Source organism: Nuphar pumila, chromosome 14 (genome assembly GCF_984573655.1).
Source record: "Nuphar pumila chromosome 14, dmNupPumi1.hap1.1, whole genome shotgun sequence".
Classification (NCBI taxonomy): domain Eukaryota; kingdom Viridiplantae; phylum Streptophyta; class Magnoliopsida; order Nymphaeales; family Nymphaeaceae; genus Nuphar; species Nuphar pumila.
Window position 1 is genome coordinate 14524174 of NC_143262.1, and position 15652 is coordinate 14539825.

At 37.6% G+C, this 15652-nt stretch overlaps 1 protein-coding gene across 3 annotated transcripts; it reads left to right on the forward strand.

The window, feature by feature from the left end:
• The first annotated feature begins 412 nt into the window (after positions 1 to 412).
• Positions 413 to 14771, forward strand: LOC149816463 (small ribosomal subunit protein mL103 (rPPR7)-like). Of its 3 annotated transcripts, none has more exons than XM_089986782.1 (4): positions 413 to 2002; positions 2273 to 2400; positions 11986 to 12135; positions 14324 to 14771. In XM_089986782.1, exon 1 carries the CDS (start codon positions 470 to 472, stop codon positions 1637 to 1639), a length of 1170 nt encoding a protein of 389 aa, XP_089842908.1. In that variant the 5' UTR covers positions 413 to 469; the 3' UTR covers positions 1640 to 2002; positions 2273 to 2400; positions 11986 to 12135; positions 14324 to 14771. The 3 variants fall into 3 exon arrangements, with proteins under 3 accessions (XP_089842908.1, XP_089842909.1, XP_089842907.1); XM_089986783.1 differs by having other exon boundaries at positions 12004 to 12135; XM_089986781.1 differs by lacking the exons at positions 11986 to 12135; positions 14324 to 14771 and having other exon boundaries at positions 2273 to 2666.
• Positions 14772 to 15652: the final 881 nt, after the last annotated feature.

Below are 15652 nucleotides of genomic sequence, written 5' to 3' on the forward strand. Positions count from 1 at the left end.
GTATTTGTTCATGTATATGTATTTATAAATGTTCATAAATATGTGTCTATATGTATTTGCATATATTTGCTCATGCATGTGCATGTATTGTTTATGCATAATATTGCATGTATTTGTTCATGCACATGTTCCTGCATAAGTATTTATATATGTATTTATTTATAAGTATATATTCATGTGCATGTATATTTGTTTGTAAATATGTGTCAGTGCATGTATCATATGCATGTGTTCATGCATGCAATTTACATGTATTTGTTCATGAATATATGCATGTATGTTTAGCCGTAAATATATTCCGAGGGATGTATATATTTGTCATGTACATTTCATGCATGCGCTATATATAATTTCAAGGGCTTACTTTTCAAACGTACTCTCCGGCCAAGCAATCATTTCTTGGCGATCGCTATCTACCTACATCTCTCTTCCAAACAGGGAGGAAGGCGGTGGTGGTGGCGGGGAAGCGATGTCTGTGCTCCTACGCAATGCCCGAACGCTCTGCACCACCTCCACCACCACCGTACCGAGTCGCCACCACCAGCACATCCTCGCGAGGGTGAAGAAGGAGCGCGACCCAGAGAAGCTCTTCCTGATCTTCAAGGCCAACACCCACAACCGAGTCCTCCTCGAGAACCGGTTCGCCTACCAGGATGCCGTCTCGCGCCTCGCCGGCGCCCTCCGCTTCGACCTTGTCGAGCGCCTCCTCGAGGACCAGGCCGCCCTCCCCCACTGCCGCCGGCGCCAGGCCTTTCTCGCCCGCCTCATCCTTCTCTACGGCCGCGCCGGTATGCCCGACCACGCCCTCCGCGCCTTTCGCCGCCTCCCATCCCCGCCCACCACCAAATCCTTCAACGCCACCCTCACAGCCCTCGCCCTCTGCCGCCGCTTCGACGATCTCCGCCTCTTCTTCTACGAGGCACTGCCCGCCCTCGGCCTCTCCCCCGACATCTTCTCCTACAACATCCTCCTCAAGGCCTTCTGCGACATGGGTGCCTTGGATTCCGCCTCCCTCCTCTTGGCGGAGATGGAGAAGCTCGCCGGAATCGCCCCCGACGTCGTCTCCTACACCACGCTTCTCGCCGCTTACTACAAGAGCGGCGAAGGGAAGATCGCAGATGGGATTTGGAACAGGATGGTGATGAAGGGGGTTCGGCCCAATGCCGCCACTTTCAATGTCAGGATTCAGTATCTCATCGACAGGAGGAAGAATTGGCAGGCGAGGAATATGATGCGGAAGATGGTGTCCCTGGGGATTAGGCCGGACGAGACGACGTATAATCTAATTATCAAGGGTTTCTGCGTTGCGGGAAATCTCGAAATGGCGAAGAAGTACTTCTTCGGGATGGAGGAGTTCGGTTACAAGCCCAATTCGAGGATCTACCAGACGATGATTCATTACCTCTGCGAAGGCGGAGATTTTGGCTTGGCCTTTATGCTTTGTAAGGAGAGCATGGGCAGAAACTGGTTTCCGAATGTGCGCACCGTTCATAAACTGTTACACGGGCTTGTGAAGGGCCCTGATAATCGTTACAAGGTGAAGGAGATCATAAAAATGGTGGAAAGAAGGGTTCCTTCTTATTCTGTGGAGGAACTGAGTGCTTTTCAAGCGTTCTTGTCTGGGTTCAGAGCAGAATGATGGTGGACTTAATTCACTGATCGGTGTGATGCCGCTGATATCGGAAGAATCTAGATTTTGAAGATTTCTATCATTTGGTGGTATTCATCTTTCATATGATCGTGGCACGGTGAGCTTCTGGTAGAGCTGAGACCTTTTTGGTGCATATGTTGCATCAAATTTGTAGATGGTGTTGACATTAGTGATTCACATTGTGCCAGAAGCTAGAACTGTACGATGATCTTCTCTCGATCTCCCAGTACAGGGAGCTACTTGAAGTCTGCGATCAATAGCATTCTACTTATTTCATAAACTCATAGTGGGGCTCTGCCAAGGATTCTCGCTTACGAGCATTGCCAACTGATTCACATTACGTTAGTGCCAGTAAGTCCTTTTCTGTTGATGCTGGAGTTATAATCGCTTTTTAAAATGTAAAAAATGGACACTTTGGTTTTTCATTTTCTACTAGATCTTTATAAATTTCTCCGTCATTGCACATTTGTTTGTAAAAGAGGATTTTTTTTTCAACTTCAGTTGTGTAGTAGTAAGGAAGACATTGTCATTGTCATCATCACTCACCATTGGAGAAGCTAATTCCTTATTTTTTAGCAGGTTCTCTTCTGAAATTTGTTTCACTTACATTAAGTATTACAGTGGTGTTTGCAGAAACCACGCAAGGATCATTCTCAAAACACCATGATACTTGAAGAGAATTGACTTGGAGATTGGTGGTCAACTGCCCACAGCTTGTCGATCTGTTCATGCTGTCAATTTTTCTGGAGGTTTGATTTATTGAATGATCTGTCTAGTCATCTCAGATGAGTTTGTTTGTTAGGGGTGTAAAAATGTCAATTTTTTTCCTAAGATTCTGATGGATCTGAAATGAAAATGGAAAAAGTGTTCACCTCCTTGTAATGAAATGTTACAACCTATATATAAATAGGTAGCACAATTATTAAGGATGAGGGCAAGAGTGTCTTTAGATAAACAAAAAACACTGATAATAATGTAAATTATGATAAATGAGATGAATAAACATTTCCTCCCACATCCATTAGTTAATTAATGAGGATTTGTCAAGTAGGAATTGTAAATTGAACAGCTATCATAATCCTGTGAAAACTTCAACAAGCTGTATATCTTAAATGCATAAGCAAACTACTGGGGAGACGCCAGTTTTCTAATCCTTGATATGAGGCGAAGGATGAGAACCATCAAGCATTGATTGGCTGAATGCCTAAAGAACTGCTGGAAAAATGTATATCATGATTATTTCACGGAAAAGAGATAACATCATGAATCTGCTTGTGAATCCAGCGGTATTTAAGTTTGACATGTTGGTATGACTGCAAAAGGTGTTTGTTGATGATATAGATAGAACTTATGCTGATATGGAGGTTTTGAAGTTATTGAGATAAGCAGGCAACCTGTATCTACCAATACTTGTTAAAGCTGAGAAAACCTCTGTGGGGATTAAGTCTGAGGTACATACTCAGCTTCTATAGTTGGAGCGGTTAGTTTGTGCTTCAATTAAAATGATTAAACAAAGTGCAAAAGTTTGCTAATGGAGCATCGAGGTCAGTAATGTTGCCTGCTGATTTGAGTTGGTGTATACTGTAAACTAAAGAGAGTAGGTTGTTAGAAAGTGACTTGGAATACATTGGGTTCAATAATGAACCCATACTTATGCACGTGGAGTGCAAATATACCCATTAAAGGGAAACAACATAAGCACATAATATGCTAACACATAAAACCCATAAAAAGGGAAAAATATGACATAAAGTCATAAGTTGCATATCATTGAAGAATAATGGAGAAGGGGTAAAAACCCCATTACAATGAAGCATAAGCTCCCTCAAGAATTTCGAAATACAAAGGGGAGAGCCCCTATTTATAACAACAAAAAGGAGCCTTGGAGGGGCTCCACTCATAGACGTTGGAGCCCTTCCAACGGTCACAAATGTGACCGTTGGAAGGGGCCCAACGTCTATTTGAGTGGGCCCCCCAAGGTACCTTTTGGTACTTGAGAAAAAAAAAAATAAAAAATAAAAGAAAAAGAAAAATAAAATAAATTACAATCACATTCATAAAGTGAATGTGCGTAAAACAGAGGAAAAGACTAAAATACCCCTTCGGCTAAACAAAAGGAAAATATATATTTTATATATATAAATAGGAGGATACATATACATATATACCATATATGTATATGTATCATCTTTTATATATATATAAAATATGTCTAATTACAACAATTGATGGGTACATTTTAACACCCCCCCTCAAGCTTTGCAGGGAAACGAAAAGATTGAAAAAAAAGGGCAAGACTCCACGAGGCTTCGGCGACTCCAAGAGGCTTCGGCAAGGATGCAATGAAACTTGAAATAGCCTTCCTCCAATTGTCTTCAAATGATGAACCCATTTCCCGAACCATCCAGGGTACTTCCCTTTGTCCTATCTCCAAGATCCTGAGAAAAGAAAACAACAAAGAACAAGTAAACAATATCTTTGCACTTTACTCAAAAAAAAGAACATTCCTAACAAGGTGCAAAATTTATGCATAATATGATAGTTACTTTAGTATGAAACGAAAAATTTAGAAAACCAAAGTTTCTAAATCATACATTATGTTAAAACAAAATGAGCGGAAGCAAATTATGCAAAAATTGCAAGAATGCATAATGCATTCATAAGGTCCACCATTGGACAAATATAACCCCATAATGGGGAATAACAAAATGATCCACTAAGGGATACCACAAGAAGCCTACGAAGAGGCATAACATACATATGCTTTATTGAATGAGAGCCCAAAAAAGGCCATAAAGAGCATATGCATATACGAATCATTATATGAATTGATACTCAAAGAACTAAAACATGCTTCAAACATGTAGTGAAGTTATAAATAAGAGAAACGAAGTCTCCAAGCATACTTTAGGCAAAATAAGCCCAAGAGTTCACAAGGTTTTTAAAAACATTTATGAAAGTCACACTTAATTGAAAAGAGGAAAAAAACATTTTACATATAAGGGTGGCAAAAACCAACTTGATATGCATATCAAAAAGATGATTTACTTGAAAAACAAAGTCATGAATGAAATTTTGCAAATTTCAATAATAGTTTATTCATTACAAACAACTTCCTCATTAGTCCTCCAAAACCCATAAATCAAGTGTATAAGCTACTAGATCAAGAATATAAAGTCATTAAAGGCAAAAGACACACACAAAGGTGTGTAAACGAACCTCTTTTCTACATATAATAATACTTGAAATAAGTGCATCTACGACAAGAGCAAGAGAATACATGCCAACATGGACTAAAAAGTATCTCTTGTCTACGTAAAAATACACTTAAAACCAAGTATGTTCAGCTACTAGAACAAGAGTTATAAGCCAACCATGGGCTAAAACATAATACATCTCTTGTCTACATAAGATGGCACTTGAAATGAGTGAAATAAGCCAACCATGGGCATACATCTAAGCGACTAGAACAAGAACACAAACGCCAACATGGACTAAGATCACACACGATGGTGTGAATCAACGTGTCTTGTCTACATATAAGATCACTCAAGACAAGTGTGTTCAGCTGCTAGACCAAGAGAGCAAAAGCCAACAAAGGGCTAAAAACACACGAAGGTGTAATTCTTGTCTACATATGATGACACTTAGATAATAGGCATAAAAGGAAAGGACTTTTGAGGCAATAAAGCTTGTAATGACAACATATAAATAAAACCTCGAATGAAACAATACTCCTTTTAAAATGAATTCTCATAACAATAACATGCATGTAAAAAATATCTTCAACAAGATACTATAATCGATAAAATAAAATTCTTGAGAACAAATGTGTGAACATACACACACCAAGAACACTTAGAATACTTGTGCAAAATCACAAGAACACATGTGCACAACGAGCACAACATACGGAATCACAAATGTGCAAATGCACTCATAAGATTCATAAACAAATAAAAGGTTGGGCTATAATCCCAAAACATCTTGATTTTAAATGTACCTTAAAACATTTAATGTTTCAAATACCATATGTCCATCACATTTACTTAGAAGCATCCATAATATCAATGGCACAAGAACAAACTAGTGACACACTCATATATCAAATCATTCTAGAGTCCCAAGGTGCCCATAACTCACCTCAACCACCATCTATAATATGGTAAGTGGACAATCTAAAAAGACATAACAACGAGTGTCACACTCATAATTAGAGATCATATACCAAATCATTCTAGAGTCCCAAGGTGCTCATAACTCACCTCAACCACCATCTATAATATGGCAATTTGGACAATCTAAAATGATATAACACGAGGTGCCCATAACTCACCTCAACAAACATCTCTAATAAAACAATAATAAGGCCAAAACAATGATGCATTAAATAACATGTGATGGACAAACATAAATGCCACAAAAGGGCAATAAACACATAAGGAATCATTTTCCAAATAAAAAATTTTTACAAAGAGGACCGATTAACAAATTGAATCAAAGGTCCAATATAATCCATCAAAACAATTTTGCATAACCACGAATTATGCTTAATCTTCAAAAGAAGTCTTGTACACCAAAAAAGGCTTACTATGCAACATAACATGAAATATTAAGCAACATCATGTGTATGAACCGATTTGGAACAAACAAGCCTTAACTATGAAAGACATAAGGTGCAATTAAACAGTGAAGTTGGTGAAGTTCAAAAATAACAAACTTAGGCCAATATAGGCATTCATAAAGATGGTGAATTTCGAAAAACTTATGAAATCTACTATTTCAACTTAAAAATGATAAACAATCATGAAATCTTCATAAAAGAGTATATACTCACAAGAAGATTATAAGGACCGAAAGGCTCCTTAAGGAGAGTTTGAACAAACAAACATATACAACTCCCAAAGAGGGAGAGAACTCCATTAAAGTGGAAGAAATCCCAACAAAATAGATTCATTAACAAAACCTTATGATAAATAAGATTGTACTATGGCTTAAATAAAAAGTAAACATTTATTGAGGAAAAATTTAACACTCTTAAGTTTTATCAAAAAACATGACTTAATAGATTATTACCTACTCCTAATGAAATAAGTACACAATAAACATTAGTGAAGACCATAACTTTTGTAATGAAATATGCGGAAAAGCAAAAGAGTGCATTAAGCACTTACAACATTCACTAATGAACAAACAAAAGGGCAAACACCAAAACCCACAAGAGACAATCACAACATAAAAATATAAATGTCTCTTATTGAAAAGAGAGAGAACTCTCTAAATGTTGAAAACATCCTTAAGAGTGTAAAGATGGAAAGAAAATCACCATATTCCATAAGATCATTTTAAAACTTAATTCAACCGGTATTAAAAAAAAAAAAACTTTCTTAATTAAATGTTGCTCATATAAAACGGACACATAATATGGAATTTTTCATATATGCCAAACATTTTTCAAAAAACTATATTTCACAAGCATTTTAATCTTAACATACCTTTCTTTAAAGACTAAACATTCATATAAAGGTATTTTCATAAACAAGGTTAGGTTTAAAATGTAAATTCAAAGTTCCAACGGTCATAAATTTTTACCGACCCATTAAAGCAAGTTTTGAGCAATCATATATCTAATTTTTCGCCAAATAAGTTATCATTTAAAGTTTTTCAAAGAAAAACATACGAAAACGATTCAATGGAGTAGCAAGAAACTCAAAAAAGACATAATGACAAAAATCACACATAAAGAAAAGAACATATTTCATTCTTCATACAATACTCAAAGAAATAGAATGCATACCGAATAACTATAAGAAAGACAATAGAGAGAAATGAATACTTCACCATTTTTCTTTAACAAATTCTTGAATACCACGCTTCCCGATGCACCAAAGAGCAACTCGATCTCAACCTTGCTTTGATACCATGTTAGAAAGTGACTTGGAATACATTGGGTTCAATAATGAACCCATACTTATGCACGTGGAGTGCAAATATACCCATTAAAGGGAAACAACATAAGCACATAATGTGCTAACACATAAAACCCATAAAAAGGGAAAAATATGACATAAAGTCATAAGTTGCATATCATTGAAGAATAATGGAGAAGGGGTAAAAACCCCATTACAATGGAGCATAAGCTCCCTCAAGAATTTCGAAATACAAAGGGGAGAGCCCCTATTTATAACAACAAAAAGGAGCCTTGGAGGGGCTCCACTCATAGACGTTGGAGCCCCTCCAACGGTCACAAATGTGACCGTTGGAAGGGGCCCAACGTCTATTTGAGTGGGCCCCCCAAGGTACCTTTTGGTACTTGAGAAAAAAGAAATAAAAAATAAAAGAAAAATAAAAATAAAATAAATTACAATCACATTCATAAAGTGAATGTGCGTAAAATAGAGGAAAAGACTAAAATACCCCTTCGGCTAAACAAAAGGAAAATATATATTTTATATATATAAATAGGAGGATACATATACATATATACCATATATGTATATGTATCATCTTTTATATATATAAAATATGTCTAATTACAACAATTGATGGGTACATTTTAACATAGGTCTGGTGAAGTTCAGAGATCAAATGTAGCATAGATTTAATAGTTCAACAAAATCACTGAAAAAATAAACTTTTTGCCAAAGTTAGTCGTGGTTTTGATAACTTCATGTGGTGGGTTGACTTGTATGATGCACCCCATATCAAAACAATATGCGATCATATAGGGCCCAATACAACGTGATCAGCCTTTTTTTTTAAATACTGGGCTGCATGGGCGGTACAATACTATATCATATTATACATACAATATGACGTGATGTTTCAGATACAACCTTTAGAAGATCTTGATGCAGTCTTATCTCTCCCTTTGCTGTGATACCATGTGAAGATTCAATCATATTATAAAACATGTCCATGTAGGGGAAAAACAAGAGAAATGGAGAAAGGAGCCAAAGGCATCTCCAGGTTATCCTTAGGGCTAGATGTTCTATTCTATCAATGTATGTGTATAACCTAAATATAATTGTTTCCCCCTCTTACTACAAGCAATTAACAATAATGCACCTCTTAGTTTAAAGTACAAACATGCCTTAATATAGACAGAAATCTTATGGGCCTACCCTTAAAAAGAGACCTGACTAGAAAACATTGAAGGGGTATATTGTGTTTGATAATCCATGGACATTTCACACAGGCATGAGAGAGACTCACATGTCTGTGAGAGTATGAAGGTTTTTTATATCTTGAGACTCAGATTCTCAAAAAATGGTAGATGAGGGATAACCCCAAATCCATGTTCATCTTTGTTGAAGTTTGTTCCCGTGAAGATAGAGGAATCTCAACTGATCATATTTAAGAGAAAAAATGGTTAAATTGGTTTTGTTCTTTTGAAATCTTGACTTGAACCTTTATCACACTGCAATCTATGTCACATGGACACTCCATTTTGCCCTCCGTACCCATGTCGACTCGCGTCGATGCCTGGGCACACCATTTTACCCTCCGTACATACAAGTTTGTATTCAATTTATAATTTATAATTATATTTTCAGTATAATATATATATATAGCCGTCTCCCCATACCCACTTTTTTTGGAATTGCCGTGTCGTACCTGTACCCCCACCCGCACCCAGGTGACATAGGCTGCAATTGAGTCTCTGGTTTAGGAGTTAATCTAGTGTAGGCTTTTATTTTTTATGAGAAGTTGGACATAAGTTCACCTATCACAAGAAAAGAATGTTGAGGCATTGATAGTTTTTGTTAATATATATATAGCCATCTCCCCATACCTACTTTTTTTGGAATTGCCGTGTCGTACCTGTACCCGCACCCAGGTGACATAGGCTGCAATTGAGTCTCTGGTTTAGGAGTTAACCTAGTGTAGGCTTTTAATTTTTATGAGAAGTTGGACATACAAAGTTCACCTATCACAAGAAAAGAATGTAGAGGCATTGATAGTTTTTGTTGTTCTTAGATTTAGTACCGCATTGACAACTCCTTTAGATTTGGTGTCCATTGTTCCATTTGCTATTGATGGTTCCTCTACGGTAAGTTGATCTGTGCTAGCTTGGGAGGCATGTTATGGCCTTCTGTAGGGAACATCTGCATCACATTGATTTGCTGCATGTAATGGTCCTGTATGCTGAGGACATGAGCATCCCTGGTGATGATAACATTAATGAAGTGAAAAGGCAGCTTTGAGTTCAGCTTCAGTCTTCGAGCTGATAAATATGAGATTTGTTTGATATTTGTTGGAGTTCCCTATTCTCTCTTTTGCCTTGATGAGGCTTGAGCCACTTAGTTTAAGACCATTTGATGATAAAGTTGTTTGAACTCCTGCGAAGGCATGATTGAGAATCTTAAATGGGTTACCATTAGTTGATCCTTGTTTCAAGGAGAGTTTAGAGGCGCCTTCATATATCTCCCAATTACTTGGCCTGCTGTGTATCATTGATTCTTCTGTCTAGTTAATTTCAGTATAGTCCTGAATCCAAACATATCGCAATGATCTTTTTCATTATGTGATATGCACTCCATTTCATGAGACTTCTATTTGTTTGTACACTTTAATTGGCTATCATGTAATGCTGATTGAAGAGATGATGCGATGGTCCAGAGGTCTACTGTTGGCTACTGCATTTTCCTGAGAGTATCATATTTCATGGAGACACAAGCTATGTCACATGGATATGGATGTGGGAGCAGGACAATGATGCACACACACTTGGTGTGATACGATAATTTTTAGAAATTAGGACATGGGAACATGGCCGCACACACACAAAGATGTATGTATGTATGTGTGTGTATAAAACAACAATTCTAAAACACTATGATTAGGAAAATCAAATAATGAAACTAAGTTGAGATTGAAATGTAACATAATTGATGACACATTTTAAAAGAAAAGGAACTCAAATGAATATGAAATAAGTAAACAAGATCATAAAAAAATAAATAGTTAATGACACAATGTTGAATGTGTGTGAAACTGGTTTGACTATGTCAATGAAGTGTCACATTGTGTCCATGAAGTGTCTGAGCTCGTGTCGACACAGGATACACATGCTATGTGAAGTGTCCATGTGATGTAGGATGCAAGAAGCATCAAACAGTGTCATTTTCTTTAGTCGTTACTTAGGGCATGTTTGGAAGTGAGAAAGATGTAGGAAAAGTGATGCAAAATGGAAAATCCATACGGATTTTCCGACCCTTCCAAGTGAGAGAATTTTTTGCTGAGAGAGTTTTTCTAAAAAGTACACTTTTTGATAGGAAACATTCCTCCATGGAGGGGGTGGAAGAATGTTTCCTACTAAGAGAAAAATTATTTTTATACTCCCCACCACCCATCTCACCACCACCACCATCATCACCACCACCACCACCATCACCACCACCCTCCTCCTCCTCTCTCTCATTTTTTCACATTTTCCCAATCTGTTTTTCTCATGCTACACAAACAAGCGAAAAACTTTCTTTTGGAAAACTTCTCATTATCAAAAACTCTCATAGGCAAAACTTTCTTTTCCTATGAGAGTTTTCCTCTCTTCCAAACGTGCCCTTAGTGCATTCATCGACTATGACTGATTGTGTAGCTTTGATATCTTGGATATGGATATTTACTTATCTGGTCCTCCACATTTTTGCAACTTAATAAATCACACTTATGAATGACAAAAGCATTTGAATTGGACTATTGTTTTTATGCGTGCAAGTGTTATACCTAGTCCCAGGGATGTGCAACCTGTTGACTGCTTTACCCAACTTGACAGATCTAGTTGCTTCACTTGTCTTTGCTTTTTTATGTCTCAGGATACATTACAGTATTATGAACAACATCATCCATTTTTTATTGTTCAATTAGAATTTTTGCTTTCTTTTTTTTTTAGTTGTCTTTTACCCTTCCTTGTGGCTTGTCTTCAATGATGAACAAACATGACATGCTTGGTGTGCTTCTGAATATATGTTTCTCCTATCTAAATCTGGCCATTGGTATATGTTTTCTCATGGGGGGGGGGGGGGGGGCGGGTGTTGAGGTATTTTTCTCGATTATTAACAGGTTCTCTGGAAGCGCTACTTAGGTTAGCCCTTAGGTCAAGGAACAATCTGGTTTCTTCCATGTCCTTTGATCTAATAAACTGCACATCTATTTCATCAAGTGGTTAATTCATAGTAATTTTTATTTGAATATTTCATTGAGTTCTATTAGTCTTTATTTTTCTCCTTTTAATACATTGTGTTGGTATGTGCTACTGCTAGGGTTATTTCAGCTTTGTTTCTCTTTGCTGACATATAGATCAATGTTTACTGTTTCTGTTTTCCTAACAGAGGTCAGGAATATTGCAGATTATATGGTTGGTTAACTTCAAACCTTCACTATGAACAGTTGATCCACTTGCATTTTCCATGGGTGAACGGCTTCTTCAGTCACCACTGTGCACAATTGATACACTTCCATTTTCCATGGGTAAATCTGTGGTAATTTTCTTTCTTGGGGCTTACTCAATTCTTTTTAATTTTTCCCATATTATTATTATTATTATTTGTTGGGCTGCCAAGAGACGTCATTTTCAAAAAATGAGTGTAACTGAGATGCGTATGCTTCGATGGATGTGTGAAAATACACTAAAAGATAAGATTCGGAACGAGGAAATACGTAAGAAGGTAGGCGTTGCATCCATTGAAAATAAGATGAGTGAGAATCATTTACGATGGTTTGGGCATATTCGGCGAAGGCCTAATGATGCTCCGGTTAGAAGGATGGAGAAATGGGAAAATATATTAGCTAAAAGAGGTCGGGGTAGGCCTAAGAAGACTTGAATGGAGATAAGAAAGGATATTAAAGCTTTGAACCTCACCGAGGACATGACATTGGATAGAAATGATTGGAGAAGGATTCATGTGGAGGACCCAGAATGATTTTCTTTTTGGTTTATATCGCCGACCCCAATTGTTTGGGTTGAAGGCGTTGTTGTTTTTGCTGTTTATTTAGAGGGTTGTCTTTTAAGTCTCAGATATATCTATATGCTTCTTTTAATAAAGTTTTAGAAAACCAATATGTGAAAACACACAATCTTCAAAAATCGTCCTCCTCCTCTCTCTCTCTCTCTCTTTATCTCATAATGAATGTATTAAACTGCTTCTAGCTCTGGAAAAAAAATTGTGGCTAGAGCTCGATCAAATGTTGTCATGTATTAATATGTGCTACTTGATGAGTTGTGGAGCCTGATTCAGAGTTTTTGCCCTTGCAGGAAGGGGGGTCCGGGGGCTCCCCCCGACGCGGATTTTTTTTGGGGGGCCTTATGTTTGAGACCCGATTTCTTATGGATCAGACCAGATTTGTTTAGGTTTAGGGTTGTCGCCCTTGCCTTGTATAAATACTTTCTTTTCTTTCTCTCTTGTAACAGTCGGAAAAGAGCAATAAGATTTCTCTTTGGGCGGTCGTGGTTTTTTTACTCTCTCTAGTTTGAGGGGAGGTTTTTTCACGTAAATTTGTGTCCCTCTTCTTTGTGATTTGATTGTTCTTGTTTCTTTGTTTTCTTGCTTGAGCGTTTCCTAACACTACTTAGGTTACAATCTGGTTTCGTCCATTGTCCTTTGATCTAATAAACTGTGCATCTATTTCATCAAGTGGTTAATGCATAGTAATTTTTATTTGAATATTTCATTGAGTTCTATTAGTCTTTATTTTTCTCCTTTTAATACATTTTGTTGTTATGTGCTAGGGTTATTTCAGCTTTGTTTCTCTTTGCTTACATATAGTGTCAAGGTTTCCTGTTTCTGTTTTTCTAGTATAGGTCAGGAATATTGCAGATTATATGCTTGGTTAACTTCAAACCTTCACTATAAACAGTTGATCCACTTGCATTTTCCATGGGTGAACCTGTGGCAATTTTCTTGCTCGGGTTCTTCACTCACCACTGTGCACAATTGATACACTTTCATTTTCCATGGGTAACTCTGTGGTAATTTTCTTTCTTGGGGTTTACTCAATCCTTTTTAGTTTTTCTCATATTATTATTATTATTATTTGTTTATTTAAAGGGTTGTCTTTTAAGTCTCAGATATATCTGTATGCTTCTTTTAATAAAGTTTTAGAAAAACATTACTTGAAATCACACAATCTTCAAAAATCCTCCTTTCTCTCTCTCATAATGAATGGTATTAAACTGCTTCTAGCTCTGGAAAAAAATGTGGCGAGAGCTCGTTCAAATGTTGTCATGCATTAATATTTAGAAAATCACATCGGTACCGTCAACTCTTCCTTCTATTGGAACATCTACCTATAGATTAGAACTTGATTCTTCAGTGGATAATGCTGTAAAAAATTGTTCAAAGTTGAATTTGCAGGTCGTCTTTGAAGATGTTCAGAAAGATAAAGTTAAAATTAATAATTCAAGTGTCATCTGTATCCATTTGAAGGGTTCAAACTACAGAGTAGCTGGGAAGAAGCAAGGCAACAATAACAGCAGTTGCTTTGTTTACCACTCTATAATTGATGCTTTTACTTTCTTTCATTCACATGAATGGTTTAATTTCTCTTAGTATTTCTTTACTCAAGAAGAAACAAAAGAAATGTGTTTGTTGCATTTATGTGAGTTAACATCAACTTATGCGTTGTGACTGAATGCTGCTTTTCTTGTATGTTGGATATACGTGATCGCAGGGAATCCTGCGCAATTGCGGGCTTACCCAGCTAACCATCAGACTGTCAATTCCAGAGTAACAAACCTTGCTGGAACTGCAAATGAGATCTAAAGCTCTAGCAACCTTTGTCTATGAAATGCGTCTCGTTATACGAAGTTGCAATAAATCTTTATGGGTGCTAAAATTCTTTAATGTGAATGATAATTGTGTTGAAAATGAAAATAAATGCTTATCATGGAAGTTCTAGAGATAAATGAACAAGATAAATGATTCATTATTGATATGTTCACCTTTAGTTATTTTCTTGCTTGTTTTTCTTCTTACAAAGAGGCCAAATAATTGTGTAATTGTTAAAACAAGAGAAAACATTCTCTTGCGTGATATCCTGATGTTGACCTCTCGAGTACCAAATAACTGTGTTAGCTAAGGGCTAGTGAAATCTCCACCCCCTGTTACGAAAAGAAAAAGGACGGGGAAACCAATTAAAAAAAAAGTGCCGACTCCCCAAACCTGATTCCCTCTCTCTCTTCCTGCCTCTCTCTTGCCCCCCTTTCCTCCCCTCACTCTTCTCAGACACCAGAATTCAGCTGGAGATGGTGGTCGTGAGACCCAGAAAGACCAAGTTCCAAAGGGTTTTGAGCCCGGTTAGCGGGCCTAAGTGGGCAGGAATCCTGCCAGAGAGGTGGGGATTTTTCGGTGAGGGAGTTGGAGCTCAGGTCGAGGACGACAAGGGAGGTGAGGTTTTCGATCTGGGAGGAGATTTCTCGGGTGAAATTGGCACTGGAGATGAGTTTGGTGAGGAAGAGTAGGGTGGTAAAGTGGGTGGGGAAGCCGGAAAGGAGAGGGAGGGGTGGGATGACGATCTGAGTGATGTGGGATTGAGGAGAGCAGGAAACGTAGGACCAGAGGCAAGGGTCAGGGTTAGTCTTGGGAGACAAAGAGGAGAACCTACTTGGGGATTTGATGGATTGGAGATATGGGAGGAGGATTTGAGCTTCGGGACCGGTGGAGGTGATAGTAGTAGCGGTTGAGGGCTAGAGGAGAGCTAAAAGGAGGAGAGATGAGCATAAGGAGAGGGGGAAGAGAACAAGGGAGGAATGAAACATTCGGTTGATTCTGCCATGAGATGAGGACTCCTTTAGTTGTTCGTACATCGTCATCAAATATCGGACATTAGAAACACAGCATTTGAGTAAGGTCCAAACAAACGTTGAACTCGGAATAGTTGTTATGGAACGTACAGAACCAGTGATCTGTTCGAGGATTTTATTCACTTAGTCCAAACTTAGACAAGCCCTAAAGCCCGCTTGGGTCCATGTTTGTCTTTAAAAAGCATGACTGCTTGAGA

Coding starts and splice junctions, on each gene's coding strand:
- LOC149816463 (XM_089986782.1), top strand. CDS start 470: ATGTCTGTGCTCCTACGCAATGCCCGAACGCTCTGCACCACCTCCACC.